At 42.5% G+C, this 18,591-nt stretch overlaps 1 protein-coding gene across 1 annotated transcript; it reads right to left on the bottom strand.

Annotated features, from left to right (window-relative positions):
* Window positions 1-412: 412 nt before the first annotated feature.
* On the bottom strand, window positions 413-14,149 carry MASTL (microtubule associated serine/threonine kinase like). Its single transcript, XM_066629022.1, has 9 exons — window positions 14,076-14,149; window positions 11,596-11,702; window positions 10,604-10,748; window positions 9,330-9,487; window positions 6,940-8,175; window positions 5,399-5,534; window positions 2,775-2,888; window positions 2,589-2,690; window positions 413-636 (listed from the first exon to the last, which is right to left on the bottom strand). Exons 1-9 carry the CDS (start codon window positions 14,143-14,145, stop codon window positions 479-481), a joined length of 2,226 nt encoding a protein of 741 aa, XP_066485119.1. The 5' UTR covers window positions 14,146-14,149; the 3' UTR covers window positions 413-478.
* Between the last annotated feature and the right edge of the window lie 4,442 nt (window positions 14,150-18,591).

Raw genomic sequence — 18,591 nt, 5'->3', positions numbered from 1 at the left:
CACAGTGATAAGAAAATCTTTGGGCTGCACTGGAAAAATTTATTTTTTAGGTGCAGCTTTAGCATGGTCTAAATCAGTTCCAAGTAATTTAATAATGAAAATTCAATGACATACTCTGAATTACAGGCACATAAGATAAACACATCAGCATACATTTAGTGTATCACCGATTATACTTTACTGCAAAGACAGCCCTTCTACCCAGCTGTAGAAATACTCCATAGCAGCAGAAAATCACATTTTGAGTGAAAGTGGCATACCAGCTTTATACACATAAGATTTATATAAGGTGCAATAAAAATAAGGATCAATAGCTGTTTGCAATTATAAACTGATCCAACACAGTTTATAAAGAGAAAACAATTAAAAGCAGATCAGATTTTTAAAACAAAATTGTTAGAAAACCAGGTAAACTAGTGTTGAGAGGAAGCTTTATAAACGTGCAATCCTCTAGGAAGGAGAATTCAGTGACTTCATACTACAAGCTAAATCCAGATACAGTCAGATGCTGAGCATTATTCCTAGCTTCAAAATAGGAAGTGTCTGTTTCATCATTTGGTTGAGGTATGAAAGGCATAGGCTGATTTTGCAGATTGTCCCAGTCCACACCATAGAAGAGGGGATGAAGCTTCAGCTCTAGAATAAAAGTTTGAACACAGACATTAAGTTTCTTTCCATCCATTGCACTTTCCAGATTCTCTCTCATTGCACTCAGTTTCTATTTCTAAAGTAGGCAGCTAAGCCAAATCTGCTCTCAGGGTGAAAATTAATAATTTTCACAAATTATAAATAAGCAATTCCATAATGTATGAAGTTTAGTCTGAGGCAGGACAGCCATCCAGTAATGGGCAGATGACCAAATTCACATTTGAAAAAAGAAAAAGCAACAATTAAATATGATGTAGCAGACAGAGTTTGGACTGAGGAAACTGGACTTTAGTCCCTTTTCAGCCTTGAAGCCCTCCTGCAGAGCTTAGTTGAGTTGTCCTCTTAACCAAGGAGTTAAGCCAATCCCAAAAACTGGTTCAGAGAGAGATGTGTGTGTGCACTGCAAGCATAAATGTTTAATGCATGGACTGGTCCGATGATAAAAATGTGAACTAACCCTTTATTCCTTTGCTTGAGGCCTCCTTGGGTGGATGGACCTACAGCTTTTCCTCTTTGGCCACTAGCTGAGATTTTCTTCCCAGAATAGGATAACTGCATAGCATTACAATACTTAGAATTTGCATTGCACTTCAGATGTCTTATCCTGATGGAATCTTTAAAGCAGGGGTCCCCAAAGTTGCTGTGATCACAGTGCACTTCTTTTGTGGCAGCCTCTTTTTCCTGGCTGTCCCATTAGCCACCATCTTGGATTGTCCGAGATCTCATGCACACCAAGATGGCAGTGCCCAGGAGTGCTAGAAGAGGCCACTGGGGACTTCCCATGGTGCCCTTAGGTGCCACGGTGCACAGTTTGGGAACTACTGCAGGTTCTGGTAAGTAGTATTATCCTTAAATTGTAGCTGAGGCTGAGAGGGGGAGGCTTGCCAAAGGCAACATGGTGAGAATTCATGGCAGAGGTGACATTTGAACTGGGGACATCTAATTTACTACTACTGTATTATGCTGTAACAAAGTGGTTTACAAAGCAAAAGGAATGCATTTGCCTATGGGTGCATACCCCTGGGGTCTGGGGATAAGAATAGGCCCTCAGTTTGGCTGTACTTGTCGTAAGAGGCGACTAAACAGGCACCGGGTAGATGGGACTCGTCAGCCAGGGAAGGCAGCTCATCTGAGAGAAGGAAAACTCTGGTCCCAAACCTCCACTGCCTTGTGGCTACATCCAGTTATGGAAAAGGCTTCAGGAGTCAACCTCGACGCAAAATCCGGAGCCGGAGTCCCTGAGGCAGTTCATGGCTGAACACAGTCATGTTCTGGCAACTCCTGCGACGCCGCTGGAACCAACCGTATTGGCCTCTGCCTTTCCATTGGACCATTTCAGCGACGTGGAGAGGGGGGATTTGCTGCATGGGTAACAGCCTATCCTCCATACCTACTTTACCCAGGCTTCGCGCACTGGAGAGGACACTCTGTTCCAGAACCACCATTCAGAGCGTGACACCATAGTCTTCCGAGACTGAAGGATGCCAACAGATGATGGGTGCCATCTGCCAGTACAAGCTGAGTATAGGGGAGAGTGGCCTGAACACAGCAATGTTAATTTCAGTTATTTACTTGCCAGATTTAAGCTAGGTATGGGTTTGATGTTATTCCTCATGAAATGTATTTACTGAACTAAACTCACATTTTTAATGGTTAGGCTCCCTACTCTCAGCCTAACCTACCACTGCTGATGGTTGTTGCAGGCTATACTTACTTACTTCTAGTTCCTTAGAGAAATAACAAAATGAGAAAGCTTCCTGTCCTTCCATTAGAACTGATGAAGATGATCTGTCAAAGGTTAATGCTTAAACCTTCCTAGTTCCTAAAGCATTTGCAATAGTAGTTCTCTGTATCAATACACTATTTTGTTAGAGTGTGGATTTTTGAAATGCTATGTGAATGTTGTCTCTTTGATACTTACAACTACAATATATACTAACCCTTGAGTCCAGCTCGCTTGGTACTGTCAATGGTTAAAAGCATATCTATTGAATTCTGAGCATTATCTGACAACTTCTCTTCACCTTCAGGCCATGGAATATCTGGAAATACATAGGATAAATACTGTGAGGCATACAACAGACAAACCACGTTTAAACTCTGGTTTTGACAAAGAAAGTAATTACCCCTTTTCAGAATGTTTTGAAATACTTGTTGTGGTGTTTCATCATTGAATGGAGGTATTCCAGTTAAAAATTCAAACAAGCAAACTCCAAGTGCCCACCAGTCTACTGCAGGACCTGAGGGGGAAGACAGTCCACATGAATTTAAAAACCAGTTCCATGAGATTACATAGGGTTAAGTGTCAAGAAATGAAGACAGAACCCCAGGAAGGTGCTTAGCATCTGAATGCCTTTTGCTTATGAAATCAATACATACAAAAAAGAAATTATCAACTTCTTTCTGCTACTCCTAATGTTAATATTTACATAAATATTCCACAACGAAAGGCAGAGTGAACAGAAATAAGTTCTATTCCCATCTCAAACCCTCACAAAGACAGTCCACTAATGGTTTTTTTACTTCTTTACATTCTTTTCTAAGCTTTAGAGGGGAACCAGGCATTTCATTTAAAGACGTATTTTGAATTGAGTAATGAACACATTCATGACTTAATCACTTGAGAATCTGCGATCAAGAGTTGTGGTGGGTTTTAAAAAAAATTATCTGAAGTGCACTTCTCTACTGTAGAAACTGGCTCCAGAGATGAGTTAGTTCCTTGCTATGCTGATATTAATGAGGACAAGGCATAGTTTGATCTAAAAACAGTACTGTTTCCCCCCAATAAAATCTTTACAAAGCGGTTTACAATAAAATATTTCCAATAATTTCCTTCTTGACAGTTTTCGGGTTAGAAAAGTCACATCACAAGCAGGCGAAGCTGCCCAGGCACTACAACCCATTAATAAGCAGCATGCATCCTATAGCTGCTGCACTGCTAAAGCTTTAGCCAACTCCACCATGTCAGAAACAAAGGAAGAAATCTGCTGTGAAACTTGCTTGCACTGAAGACACAGAAACATTTTCCTGGGTTTTTCAGGCCTGATTTGGACAATGTAACCTGCTCATGCAAGCGGTGATAGGGGTGTACAGGTACAATGGATAAACTGGCAACAGTGGCTATTGGCTTGCAGTTAACATCTATAATTGCAGAAGTTGTTGCTACCTAGTAGGGATCATTTGATTCACACGTTATGTTTGTATATGGGAGCAATCAGTGCGGGGCAATAAAAAAACTCGCATGAGCAAGAAATGTAATGTCCAGACCAGCCTATCCATTTTATGTAGATTATCGCAATAGTTCCCCCCCAATAGTTTCAAGTTATCTTGAAATTACATGCCTATAATTCAATTTACATTCTGATTTCTAGTAAAGTTACTCCCAACAATCAGTACAGCAAGTAGCATTTCATAAGTGCAGAAGAATGTGAATGTCTGAAAAAAGCATGAAAATGTCAAAGACTAATCAGATCACAAATTCTGTACAAAGTGTTGAAAAAAGTTATATTGATAAGATTAATGTAGCACAAAAGGGCACAAAGTTTCGAGGCCAAGCTTGCAGATTTTTACTGCTAGACAGTCTTTGGCCAAAAGCCATATGGCAGATTTATAAATCTAGTCCCCCTCAAGTATCACTATCTTTTCTGTATTTACAGCTTCCACCTGTAAGTTCTGTTTCTGTCTTTCCCACCAATCTGTTCTGCCTCTCAGGAAGATCTGTGCACATTCCCCAACTTCTTCATTCAGACTTAACTTCCATGATAGACTGGTCTCTGTTGACATCCCTGAACAAGTCAAGAACTGCATTCATCAAAAGGACTACCATTTGGCCACCTCTCCTCTAGTGTTTTTAAAAAAACTCCTACTTATAACAAGACTGTGCCTTATGTTTATTGATCAGGAGCTGGATCTCAGTTTGTGTGTACTGGCTTTATTCTGGCAGGAGCCAACTTTAATTCCACAGAGTTGTTCAGATTATCAATTCTAATTGTGATACTACTGCATCTTAACCCTTGTACCATAAACTTGTAATTCTCATCACAAAAAGGGGTAGGAAGAATTGCCAGGTTTCTATTCCTATTCTCTATTAGGAAAGGCTAGAAACATTAAGCTTTTGCTAAGGGAAAAAAAGCCACTTTGCATTTGCTGCAACCATTCTGTAGAAAGAGGAACAATGCAATCCTAGTTCCTCCATGGGGTGCATCGTTTGTGCAGAAGCAACATTCCAAGTCATGTGGATTTCTTGCTTTGTACCTTTATTCTCATTTTTGACCTGAGCAGTGTGATCTAATTATACTTTGACCACTACAGTGGACTTACCAGAGGTTTGAACTCCTGTGTGTAAAGAAAAAAATCAGGTAAGCACTTTGATACATCTTCAATGAACTTTCACTGATGATTCACATGATTAAATGCTCTGACAGTTAATACAGTTTCTCTCACAAATTCCCCAGTGCCTGGCACTTTTCAAAAAAATCTAAGCTCAATAACAGGATTAATACTGTTTTGCACACAATAAATATCTTATTGTTTAAACATTGTTTAATCAGTCATTCTGGTGATAATACAGACTATTCTTTCAGATCATCTGTCAGATACGGAACAGGCTTGACAGAAAACTAAGGTGAACGTTTAGGTTATGGCTCCATTGACGTGTGTAAAGCACTCTAAAAGAGCCAGGATTTCATTGCAAGGCTGAGAGAATGCGTGTAACAAATGAAATTATCCTTTAATTAGTTTTGTAGCTTACCATGAGGTTTTGATAAGAGCAACTCGGGTGCCAAGTAGTCTGGTGTTCCTAAAATGCGTTCTCCCACTACTGGTGCAGCCCCTCTTCGGACACTTTTTGGGGTCCTGAATGGTGTATCAGTATTTCCCTGAGGGGTCTGATGTCAAAGAATAGAGGTTACTCCAGCCACATGTATCAAACAAGCAAATGTTTTATTCTTTCAAAATGGTTGCTAGTTCAACTGCTGAATTAGGATCTAATCATACCCCTCAACAATGAAGTAAGTTTTTCATATTTAGCATCTTCAGTACTTGCATGATTCCCAACGGTCATTACCACCTCATTCTGATGAAGACTTCTAAAGTGAAAAGTTTTTTTGGCTTGTCTCCCTCCTTCTACACCAAGAGTTCCATATAGGGATTCCTGAATAGTTTGCTATTTAAAGCACATGTTCAGTTTTAAAGAAATCATTTCAAAAGCATCAGACCTCTTGCTACTCATAAGCAGGAAGTCCAGAAGGAGGTAGAGATTCTGAGCCAATGCCATTATGAAGTTTGGTCAACCACCCTGGTGGAAAATTTTGTACTGGAGATATAGATGATGAGTCAAACCCTACAAGAAATGCACTCACAAATACGGAAAGGTTCCTAGGGCTCCTCAGTGCCTGAATGCAAGGGTCACCTTGAAAGGTGTTCCCTGAATTGTCTCATCTTTCTAAAGTGGATCTGCCAGCAACTATTCACCTTCTTAAATGTATTCCTTTCAGTGTTGTATGAAACTAACAGAAGGAACACAAGCAACACCCTCTGTGGACCAGTTTAAATGTGACTGTCCTAGCAATATGTATGATTAACCCATAACATTTAACATGGACTACTTATGTTTGCTGCCCCATGTTTGGACAGCAGAACCCTTCCAATTTTAAGATGCACTATTTGCAAGCAGCCACTTCTTCCTTACTCAGAGCAATATTTTTGCAAAATGTCATGCGAGAGAGTGGTGCATGGACAGGAAAACATGTGTCGGGGTAGCCAACCTTTCAACTTTAGGGCTCCTGGACCTTGCTATATTGGAGGGAATTTCAGCAGATGTAGCTTGTCAACCTAAGCCAACCTAAACAAGAGCTTTTAGCACTCCACACATTGTTTAGGTCAAGATCTTGGCAAGTTTTCCAACGATAGTTCTTGCCATTGTAACCTTGTAATTCTCTTGGTTATATAGATTCACTGTGGTATAGTGGTACATAGAAAACTGAAAAAAGCTGAGACATATTTACTAATACATGTGAACCCCAGCTACATTCATTTTTCATATTTCCCCAATCCCCCAAGAGCCACCCTAGACAGGACAGAGTTCCTACAGAACTTGTTTTTTATCTAATCAATATTGCTTACACTACCACGTGTAAAAACTTTCTGCCAAACGTCACCTGGGGCTTTGTGCCACATTGACAGCATACATGTAAGGTTTGTGCAACTTCTGACCCATGTAAGGAAATTCCTTGTGTGAACTGGTATGTAGTCCTTCGATGCAACATTCAGTGTGTCTGTGTTAGTACCCACCTGGCACACTCTGTAGGATCTCTCTTTTTGTGCAGGTGTAATAGCCATAGGATACGACCCACTACAAGCAGAGATATCCATTCCTTCAATAGAAACTGCGCTAATTCTTGATGGTTCAGATGTATTAGACATATTAATTGGACTGTTGTAACTACGAAAGGCAACCACGTTTTTCTTGAAGACGCCCAGCGTTTTCATAACTTCTACTGATGGAGAAGGACGAACATCTGTGTGTGCTTCCATTGCACCATTCAAACTCTTATCTTGCTCATTAGGTAGTGGTTTGCTCTCCTGTACAAGCCTTTCATCACCTTTTCGTAAAACATTTAAGCAACAGAGAGACGCTGTTGACATGTCCTCAGTTTTCAGCTCCTCAAAAGTGAGATCTTTAATGCTTCCATCTAGAGTGGAATGATGTTTTCCTATGTGACTCTCTGCCACAGACACTTCTGGAATAGAGAGATCAGAGTCCACACTCATGCTTGCTAGAGGCTTTTCATCATCAATACATATAAAACTGAAGTTCATGTGTTCATTTTTTGCATCTTTTCCACAATCTGCATCTAGATCATGCATAAGGTTCTTAGGTATTAAAGGGGCTGCTGATTTTCCATCCTTGTGTTGTTCAGCATAACTGTAGCCTGTTGCTTGACTTCCGTTCATACATGTTTCTGGCAAGCTTCCATCACCAGCAAGTTTTAAACAACAGATTTCAGCTGTTAACCCGGTGCCTTTTTTTTCAGGAATTCTACAGCCACGTTTGTATTCTGCACTGCTTTTTTTGACAAGGTGAAGTTCTTGAGTAGGGCTTGCATCTATTAATTCAAAGCCTCTTTTGACACCTGGCTTCTCCAATGCTGCCTCCTCTTTCCTTTGTTTGACAAGAACAGCAGAGTCTGAAGTGGACAGGTGGCAAACAGAAGATTTTGCTGCCTCCTTAACCAGAGCTGGTTTTTCTGTACAGTGCTTTTCTTCCCATTCTTTATATTCTGAAAGACATTTTCGGACCAGGTCTTTCAGGTCAGAAGTCCTTAAAGAAGTGTCACATAAGTCACAGCGCTCAGTCCTTCCTTCGTGCCTACTCTCAGAGTTGTTGCTGCTGATGGGAGAGATGGCAGACTCAAGTGTCTTTTGCTTCAAGCCTTTAGTGTCATTGACAAGCAGTAAGCCTGTATTATCAGAATTCTCTGATGCAGTCATCTGGCCTGTGTCAGAGCAGAGCATGCTTTCAGCTTCCTGTAAAACAAGAACACTTGGTTGTTTTCCACTGCGAATGTCCATCAGACATAAAATCATGTATGCTGTACCTTAAACTTAGCAGCGGAAATAAAGCACATCACTACCACAAACGCATTATGTTATATTTACATGTATAACACTGCATCTGGAAGAAAGTTATATGAAATCACACAAAGAAGTCTAGGTGTCTGTTCCAATAATACTTTTTCCCTGACCCAGATCCTTTATGTATGGTGAAATCTGGAGTGGGTATCAGGTTCACATGTATATACAATCACACACAAAGATACATTCATTTGTACACTTTATCCAGATCCTGCTTGAAAGCACAGCTTGACTCAAAGGGTCAGAGAAAGCGTGAGTTCAACAAACAACTCTGGAATTCAGATGTTATACTCTATATGCAGTTAAGGGAAGAAGGTGTGAGTCTGAGAACTGCTCCCCATCATTTAAACCAGGGGTGACAAACTCATTTCATGCAGAGGGCCATACTGCACTCATGCCGCCTCCTGAGGGCCAGAAAGGATGTCATTAAGCAGGAAGTAATGTCATGAAGAAGGTCATGACAAAAAAGCACTTTTTTCTCACCTAGGAACTCATTAGCTACAAAGAGAAAATATGCAAATCTTGATCAATTATTATGCAGGCTGCCCTGTCAGCAGTGATAGCACAGCAGTTGAGAGCAGCTGATGGTGTTGCTTGGAGAGGACAAGGGCCAGATAAAGAGCTTCCATGGGCCATATCTGGCCCCCAGGTCTTATGCTTTGACACCCCTGAATTAAACTAACCCTAGGATGACTTTGTACCTACCTTGGAAATGGTCTGAAATGGAACCTCTGTGCATTGTTTGGAAACAAAAAGTGCAGTGGAAGAAATAAGCAAGGCAAATGCACCTGCTCATCAGGAAGTGGTATCCAGATCTTCCAGGACAGGAAGCTACCAATTGGTCTACCTAGCTGAGTATTCTCTCCCTACATTGTCACGAAACAGTTCTCCAATGACGCCAAGTACTTAATCCAGGGCCTTCTGCATGCACAGACCACTAAGCTATGACTCCTTCCTTTGGAGGCAAATTATGAAGGCCTCTGAAATGCTGCACAAATTCATTATGCACGTTTAAATCAGATGTCTATGAAAAGTCAGAAACTGACCTGTACATCTTTCTCCCACCCAGGGCTGCTGCAGCACTCTGACTCCATGCTGGACAACTGGGTGCGGGAATGACTGCTAGCACTGGAGGTTCCAAATCTTTTTCTGGCTTGAAGCAGAGTTGGTGTTAGACTCCTCACAGGTATTACAGGAGTTATAGCTGAAGAATCAATGTTTGTATGAAGAACATGTACAGTATTTTGATCTTTTTAAAAATCAAACTACTTAAAGCATACTAGCTAGTTTCAGGGGGAAAAGAAGATCAATAGCACTGAGAAAACTGAGGGCGCAATCCTATCCTGTGCTGGAACAGGCAAGCCAGGAGACCAGAAGCAGCTTGAAGCTGCTCTGTTCTCCCTGGGGTTGGGATCCAGCAGTTATGGGGTTGGGATCCAGCAGATCCTAGCCCTGCCGCCCACCCTCCCCTCACCCAGGAACGCCTCCCTCCTGCCTACTTTTTGTGCTTGTGTCAGCCCAGCAGGGCCAACGCAAGCATTCAAGAGGAAGCTGGTGCAGAGGCTTGCGTCAGCCTCCGCAGGGCAGCGCTTCTCGGAGCGCTGGTCTGGCTTCCTCTCAAGGAGGTGGAAACATGCCTTATGCAGGTCAGGATTGTGCCAACAGGAAGACAAAATGCTACATATAATTGACCTCCCTAGCTACAAAGTGCCCAGCAATTATTTCAGATGCTTTGTCCAACATTTTTACTGCAGTTTACTATATAGGTAGTAAATACAGTAATACAAATATTACAAGAAAAAAAGGTTGCTATTCTGTAAACAGTGCTCCTTAATTACACTTGCCACCTTCACCATTGCCTTCTAGTGAGGATAACAAAAAGAGCTTCAGCCTCTCTCTCCAGCTTGGCGCTAGGAAATGGACAGAGATTACTCTGGAGTTATGGTGAACATCTGAGAGTGTAGCACAATTACTGAGAAGTTCTTTTCAGCCCCATCTCCAAGCTGGGAGAGAAACCTGGACTTGCCATACTGATGCTGGGCTTCTAAGCACAATGCAAATCATGACCACTAGTTCTACAAATCTCCTTCCTGTTAACATATCCTTTGAGTATATAAAGCTGTCTTGGACTCAAACTATCAAGCCAATTATCCCAGAACTACTTGGCCTGGTGGAGGCTCTCCAAGATCTCAGTCTCTTCTAGCCTTAATACTGAAGGTGCCAGGGTTCAAGAGTAGAACCATGTGCATGAAAAGCTTCTGCACCATCAATAAACTATGATTCTTCCCCAGACTTTTGTTCACTGAGCTTTGATACTTACAGGCTCTCAGTAGCTTACTTGATGCAGAGACACAATCTTTGCAGCTCACAAATGCTGGGGAAACAAATGTTTGAGATTGCTGAGATGTGTCTGCACAGATAGGGCTTGGACTAGGCGCGTGTGCTTTCGATCCAACAGGGGTGTACTGATAAAATAAGAAAAGCTTGTTCAACAGACACCATATAACTAAATAAATTAGAAGTCATATAACAATGTACTATGATTTCTCATATACATTCTGGATGTAACTGGATCTTTGCAGCAAAGTGACTTTGCAGCTTTGCAACACATTTTACAGGTATAAAGATGCAAGGTGGCTGCAAACAGTTCCTTCATAACATACATGATTAAAAATCATAACATACATGATTAAAAATCCCAGAACACACAGTCCAAAATAAAAACCACAGTTTTTATTCACAGTTGGTTGAAATTTTCCTAATTCCCCAGAAGATTAAGAGCCTCCTCAAGGAATTCAGTACAAATTTTTTTTTAAGGCAACCAATTACAGGTTGAGTCTCATTATTCGAGTGGGTTCCTTCCAAGCACTCATGTGGATGGCAAAAAACGCACTATAGCAAATCAATTTAAAAAACAAAGTTTCTTTGCTCCCGTGATTTAAAAACAGCCACGCTGACCTTTGTGATGTAAGATTAGAATCATTAAGAAGACAATCCATCAGCGCTTCACTCAGCCCCTCCCTTCACCAATGCAAAATGATCACCTTTCTTTCATGCGCAGGGGGGGGGGAAGGGAGAGGTCCACTGCGGAGAGAAGGATTGACGGATTGTCAGCCAGCTGCCCTCTCATTAAGAAGGCTATTGTTAAAAGACTGTTCAGTTTTTAAAACTGATTTTAAAGGAGTGCATTTTCCCCCTTCTCCAGGGATCAGCACATTCCTTCTCATTTGCTCTCTCTCTCATTTGCATTTTTTTATCCATGTATAAAAAATCCGTGTATAAATAAGCTGGACCTGTATTTTGATTACTTACAAAACCCAAGGAGCTGATTAGAGACAACACTTGTCCTGGAGTGCGGGAATAGTCTTGCTTAGGTTTAGGCATGGATGGTGTGGTGAGGATATCCATCATGTTTATCTCTGAGAAGATTTTAAAAACATATGACAATTCAGTAAAAGTTTTTAGAGTCTAGTGACAGAAAAGACTTAGCTCTAATGATGTGCTATGTGCACATACCTGTAGAGGTCACTACAAGCCAAAATACAGCATTACTTTACTCACATTGCATAAGACTTACGGGTAACGCAAAAAAGCTGAGGACAGCTTCATATAATTGTTTTGTCAATGCAGGCAGCCCTGACCTCTTCCAAATACACAGGCAAAAACAACGAAATGTAACACGTGGACATTCTGAATATAGTTGGCAGGAATGCTCCCTTCATGCCTGTTGGACAATCATACCCATGAGAAATTGTGCCAACCATGAGAAATTGTGCCAATTGTCCCAGATCAGAAATGTCTGCTGCAATAAGCCCCTTCTGCCTCTTTTTCTGTGGAATGCCACCAGCAGCCAAAAAGGATACAACATAAAATAGTCCCAAAAAGTTACAATATATTAAAAAGGCGTTATTATTATTACTAGCTTATGAAACATTGTGACTTGTCCATGTGCACATACATACATAAGCTAGTCACATAGCAAGTCTGGGGAGGCCAATTTATTCACTTTGAAAACAAAAAGGCCTTCTTGGACACCTGGAAGTGATCCTTACTAACCATAGGTGGCCAAACATGTGGTTTGTTTTATTATGTGATTTATTCACACAAACACACCCTTAACCTCTTATTTTTCTTTTGTTTCCTTTTTGCATGTGCTTTTTTTTTACTGTTATTGTATTGTTATCAAATGGATGATGGCCGGATCCCAAAGGATCTCCTCTATGGAGAACTCGTGCAAGGAAAGCGCCCTACAGGTAGACCACAGCTGCGATACAAGGACATCTGCAAGAGGGATCTGAAGGCCTTAGGGATGGACCTCAACAAGTGGGAAACCCTGGCCTCTGAGCGGCCCGCTTGGAGGCAGGCTGTGCAGCATGGCCTTTCCCAGTTTGAAGAGACACTTTGCCAACAGTCTGAGGCTAAGAGGCAAAGAAGGAAGGCCCATAGCCAGGGAGACAGACCAGGGACAGACTGCACTTGCTCCCGGTGTGGAAGGGATTGTCACTCCCGGATTGGCCTTTTCAGCCACACTAGACGCTGTGCCAGAACCACCTTTCAGAGCGCGATACCATAGTCTTTCGAGACTGAAGGTTGCCAATACAAATACAAATTCAAGTAAAAAAGCTTATTTTATTTACTATATTTTAAAACCACTTTTCTAATACAATTGAAGCAATTAACACAATTTAAAATGCTACAAACTATAAAACCTCCCAGAATGACTTCCTAAAAGTTCATTCCAACAAATGTGTGTAAGTACAGAATATTTGCATGCACTAAACATAAAAAAAGGCCCAGGTGTGGCAGAGAGGGGGAGAAGGAGGCACTTCAGCCAAGCCTAAAAGTCTAATGGACCTGACTTGAAGCCTATTACTAGAAAAACAAAATCTGAAACTAAACTATAGAATCATGCTTGAGAATATATATGAATACTTATCACCATGTACTCATATAGTATTTAGATTTTGTGAGATTTGTCGGAGCCAATCAGAAACAGTGTTAAAAATAACAAGCACATTCTGAACAGTGAACAGCTGACCTCAAGCCCAGAGAGAGAGAGAGAGAGAGAGCGCACACACTTACATAAGAAACCCTAGAACTTGTAGATTGAAGAACAGAAAAGCATGCCAATTTATGTGAGATGCTCTCTCAAGAACTTCAGGCCCCACAGTTTTAGTTCCTAAGAGCTATGGTGTCAGTGCCACTGTGTGAACCACTTCTGTGGCTGCATAATGGTGCATCCAGGTTGAGCAATGTTGTCATAGCCAGGTTTCTGGGAAAGCCAAACTCTGAGCTGTGCAAAGCTCAGTTTTGAGCTGCATGCCCCACAGCTTTGAGAGAACAGTGCCTGTGAGCATTTCATGTGCATAGTCTTGAGGAGTCAATATGGTATGATAGAAGGAGAGCAACAAGCACCATCATTATCAGAGACATTGAGATCCTAGGATCAGTGGATGCCAGTGCTGCTAAAAGAACATACAGGTTCCCGAACATACGCTAGCAAATGAGATACACCTCAGTGCTTTTATATGCTCTGGAGACCAGACCCTAGATTCTAGGGAGCAGCGTCCAATGGGTTTTTATCAATTATATATAATTAATAAGCATACATGCCATACTGTCATGTTTATGTAGCTATAAACACAAATCAGGGATGCAGAAATATAAGAAGCTTAAACAAACTGTTTTGCAAGTTTGTATCAGATTCAGAGAAATATACATTGGCACTGTCAGTAAACATTAACATAATCTGAAAATAAGTGAAGAACCCAAGTCACTGTGAGAGCACTCACCTCTATTCAGAGTAACTCTGGACAGTCCAAAGTCTGTTAACTTAATGTGACCTTCATTAGACAGCAGCATGTTGTCTGGTTTCAGGTCCCTACAAATATAAAGATGAAATAAATATTGCACATATAACTTATTGAAAGCAGGACACCACTGAGGAAGGTTACTCCCCACTCCCCCAACATTCTCCATGTTTAATTCCATATGATTAATCATCAACAGCACATTTATCACTGCCAGCTCAGTGACTCCAGACTGAATGATTGTGATAAATAAATGAGCATGTCTACTTGGTAGGTAACTCTGAAGGGACAAATCCCTCTACTTCAAAAGGGGGCCTGTTTGTATAGTATAGCAATATTCCCATAATTCTTATGGCATTAAAAAAATCATATAACCTTTTAGAGGGCAAAGGAACTTTGAATATAATCAAGAACAGGCCCCTGGATCTTGCTACACTTCTTCCACCCCGGACATCCAAAATAGCATGCTTAATAAGAGACAAGAAACATATTCAACAAGTTGCTCAAACAAAAATCACAAGATGATTCTTTCCCTCTGGGCCCGTCTTGCATTTGTGCCTGAGAATTTGCCAGAAAACAGAATGCCATGGGAGTGTTAAGATCACTTCATCAAGCCAAGAGAAACAGAATGTTCCAGTCTTTGAGGAGCTGGATGGAAATTACAAAGGGAGTAGCTGGAGCTTATTAAAAAATGGTTGTAAGGGGACATGGAAGGCAGGAGCATCAGTTCTGTCCTGAGGAGCCACCTGTAGCCTCTCCAGATTAAACAGGTCCCCAACTGGTAGTAGTAGAAATTGCATAAACCAACTTTACCTGTGGATTATTCTATGTCTGTGAAGGTAATCAAGAGCCAGCGCCGCTTCAGATACATACTTCACTGCCATTTCTTCATCAAAATAACCATATATATGAAGGAGAGATTTAACATCTCCACCAATGAGATACTCCATTACCTGACAAGTGAAAAGCGTCAGTGTCAAACTCAGTCATTTCTTTCATAATACCAAATTTGGAGTTTGTCAGGTTTATGTCTGATAACTTCCATCTGTTTCTATGTTTCTGCAACTGCCTACAATTGCACTGAATTGTGTTCAATGGTAGCTACACACCTTGTCAAAAACGAGGGCGAAGCCAGAAACAGCCAAAACTGTTTTGTGTATGGCCACGCATGTATCAGCTGAGCTCAAAGCAGTTTGGTGCTCAGTTGACCCAGAAGTCGGCAAAGACATCACCAACCACTGGGAAGATGCCACCATGCCACTGCACGGCGCATGGGGGCCTCCATGCAGTAGTACTAATTTTTAGAGGGAACACTTCCCTTCAGATATTTGAAGGATACACAAGGATATTTGAAATGTGAACACACAAGGATATTTGAAATCAGTTTAGGGATCCAAACTATTCCAAATAGCTCTCCTGAGCAAAGTCCAAATGGTGGTGATCAAGAGGCATCGGAAAGAAAAAACAAGAAAATGGTATTTTCAAAAACTACAAAGAGGGAGTTAGGCCACAATTTAAAGGAAAAAGAATGTTTCAAAACTGATTGAACTTGAACATCAGGTGTCGTCTTGGATACTGGAAACAATGTGCTTACCAAATAGACATTGTTGGCAGACTGAAGTGAGTAGTATAAGTGCACAATGAAAGGACTTTTACTGAGAGCCAAAGCATCTCTCTCCGCTTGCACCTGATGGACCATATTCTTATTGATTAGGTCAGCTTTTTTTACTACCTGTAAAGCAATGCATAAAGACATTGATACACAGGATAACAAATCATTTCTCACTTTACTTTTAAGACTACAGGGTATTTTAAGTCTTAAGGAACTTAAGGAAAAATAAAGTTAGTAAATTTTGGGGGGGTTTAGAAATATTTGAGCATCCTCACAGAATCTCTTATTCAATTCCACCACCTAAAGTGCAAGCAAAATTCCCTAATGAATTCCCTAATTCCCAAAACCCACCACCACCCTAATAATCCAACTCATAAGGTTGTTATATCTGACCAAATCGCAGTCCAATCCTGAGCTTCCCGATGACTGCTGGAGCAGCAGCATTGAAGCGGCTACCACTGTATCCAGTAGAAAGCAGTCGGAGGTGGGGGTGGGGAGATGCGTAAACAGCACACACAATTAGCAGGGTACATATACTACTTTATTATTATTATTAACAGTATTTATATACTGCTTTTCAACAGAAAGTTCACAAAGCGGTTTACAGAGAAAATCAAACAAACAACTAATAGCTCCCTGTCCCAAAAGGGCTCACAATCTAGAAAGCTGTAAACACTTTAGCTGTGTTTACTAAGTCAAGCAAATAAGCTAACTGAGACCACAGTTTAGGACACCTGAGAATTTTCCAGAAAACCTGCATTGCTGGTGAAGCTTGGCCTTGCCAAGCAAAACACCACGTCTTAACAGCCTGGCAGGGACAAGCCCAAACGTATTTCTCACCTGCACAAGACAGTGAAAGAACAGGGCCAATTTATTTCAGTGACAGAGACAAAAGGTTCTTTTTTAAAAGTAATCTCTCACGGTCTCTGACACAAACCATGAATTTGCAAGAGGTTAAGGAGACAAATATAGGGGTAATTGCATCTGCTGATCCTATACCAACAACCCGGTGCACTTTTAACCCATTCCTGCCCAGTCCACAGGTGTACACATTTTACCCCTGTTGTGCATATGCAATGTTGGGCAGAAACGGCTTAAAATTAAATAAAATGAGAACTTGGATGAAACACAGAAAGTGATGTTATGTGTATTTATTTCAAGTTCTCATTTTAATTAATTCTGAACACTTTAAAAGTGCACTGGGTAGGTGATATAGGATCACAGCAGATGCAGCCATAGAATCATTTCTAACTGGAAAAGTAATCTAGTTTAATTTCGGTAAACTATCTAAAACACCAAAATGCAGCGTTCTGTATTCTTAACAAAAAAGACAAAACAAAGCACACTGCTATTTATACAAAGTGGTGGTATCAAGAGGTACTCTTGAGAAGTGGTCACAAGTGTCCAGACTCAGACACCCTCCCCAAATTATCCTCCACACACAAACACAGAGCTTGAGCTCAGGGCCCATGAAAGGGGTAATTTGTGAAGGGAGTCCTACTAGTGCTGAGGGGAGTCCCTGCCTCATGCTGTGCGTTCCAGCTGCCTTTTGCTTTGGGGAACCATTATCAGGACTGCCGCTCAATGTGATGATGGTTCTGCCTCCCGGCTCTTGCCCTTGAGTGTCAAAAAGGGAACCTGGGAGCCAAAGGAGGCAGCCCGGAAATTTCCTGAGCTCTTACATTTTCCAATCTCACCTGGGCTTGCTTCCCATGTGGGATGCTGGGGGCTGCCCAGCATTGGGCCGAGGAATGTACAAATGACCGTCCTTCACACAGTGTTGATTCTGGGAAGACACTGGCCTGCTGCAGTAGTTCTTTGGCTTGTGGAGCCACATACCACGAAGGAGCGTATAGGAGTTCAGGGACACAGCTGCCGCAGAAGGCAGTTTTGATCCATTCTAGTGTGAGCCTAAATACAAGGAAACTAACTCTTTGCACTGGTTTTCTATATTCAGAAGACTGGGGAATGTTTGGTCTTCTGTATTACCGCATCAGCTGTCACTGTTGTGGGGGCAGGTAAACCTAGGCTCTGCACGGGCAACCTCCTGATTTTAGAAATGGGCTATGTCAGATGCAAGGGAGGCACCAGGACGCAGGTTGTGTCTGTTGTCTTGTGTGCTTCCTGGGGCATTTGGTGGGCTGCTGAGAGATAAAGGAAGCTGGACTGGATGGGCTAGGGCTGTTCTTATGTTGAGCACGGCAGCTCCAAAGACCCTGCTGCTGCTGCCTCCCCCCCAGTCCTGCCCCTCCCCCTTTTGAGAAGGGGTCCCAAAGAAACAGCGCACCCCTCTGAGCAGCAAACGCCAGAGGTCAGCTGGCTGAGCAGCGTCCAGACCTAGGCTCTGGGACTGCCCTGGCGAGCCCCCTCTCCCCCCCCCCGGAGGGGCTCAACAGAGACCCTCAGCCCAAGCCTGCGCACGCTTCCCTGGGAGCAAGCCCCATGGACTGCAACGGGACTACTCCTGAGTAGCCAGCACGGGGCTGGGCGCTGAGCCCCCCAAGGCCCTCTCAGGGGCCCTGCTCGTACTGGGGCTCCCAGCTGCGCCCGGCACTTGCGGGGGCTGCGGGGCGCTGACCTTGACGGCATAGAGCTTGCCGGCCTTGCGGCCCAGGTAGACCTTCCCGAAAGCGCCGCGGCTGATGGGCTTCACAATGGCGAAGTCCTCGATGGAGGGCGGCCGGGGCACCGCCAGGCGGGGGGCGTCCTCCGGGGCACCGCCCAGGCCCTCCCGGGGCGCCGTCTCCGCCGTCCCCATCGCCCCTGCGCTCCCTCAGGCCGCCGCCGAAGCCCCAGCCTCCGCCCGCCACGATTCAAAGGGAAGCCCCGCCCCCTCCACTCGCGCTGACGTCGTGCGTCAACCGAAAGAGGCGCAGATCGGGCGCG

This window comes from Tiliqua scincoides, chromosome 5 (assembly GCF_035046505.1).
Source record: "Tiliqua scincoides isolate rTilSci1 chromosome 5, rTilSci1.hap2, whole genome shotgun sequence".
NCBI lineage: Eukaryota > Metazoa > Chordata > Lepidosauria > Squamata > Scincidae > Tiliqua > Tiliqua scincoides.
Note: the sequence above shows the minus strand (reverse complement) of the source record. Positions and strands in the feature narration are given on the sequence as shown.

What these genes read in the sequence shown, in the direction of transcription:
- MASTL (XM_066629022.1), bottom strand. Translation starts at nt 14,145, where the DNA reads ATGCTGCTGTCTAATGAAGGTCACATTAAGTTAACAGACTTTGGACTG. An exon ending in AAGTAAGCTACTGAGAGCCT is followed by an intron (nt 9,488 to 10,603) that starts GTAAGTATCAAA and finishes TTGATTCTTCAG; the next exon opens with CTATAACTCCTGTAATACCT. An exon ending in TCAAAACATTCTGAAAAGGG is followed by an intron (nt 2,691 to 2,774) that starts GTAATTACTTTC and finishes ATGTATTTCCAG; the next exon opens with ATATTCCATGGCCTGAAGGT.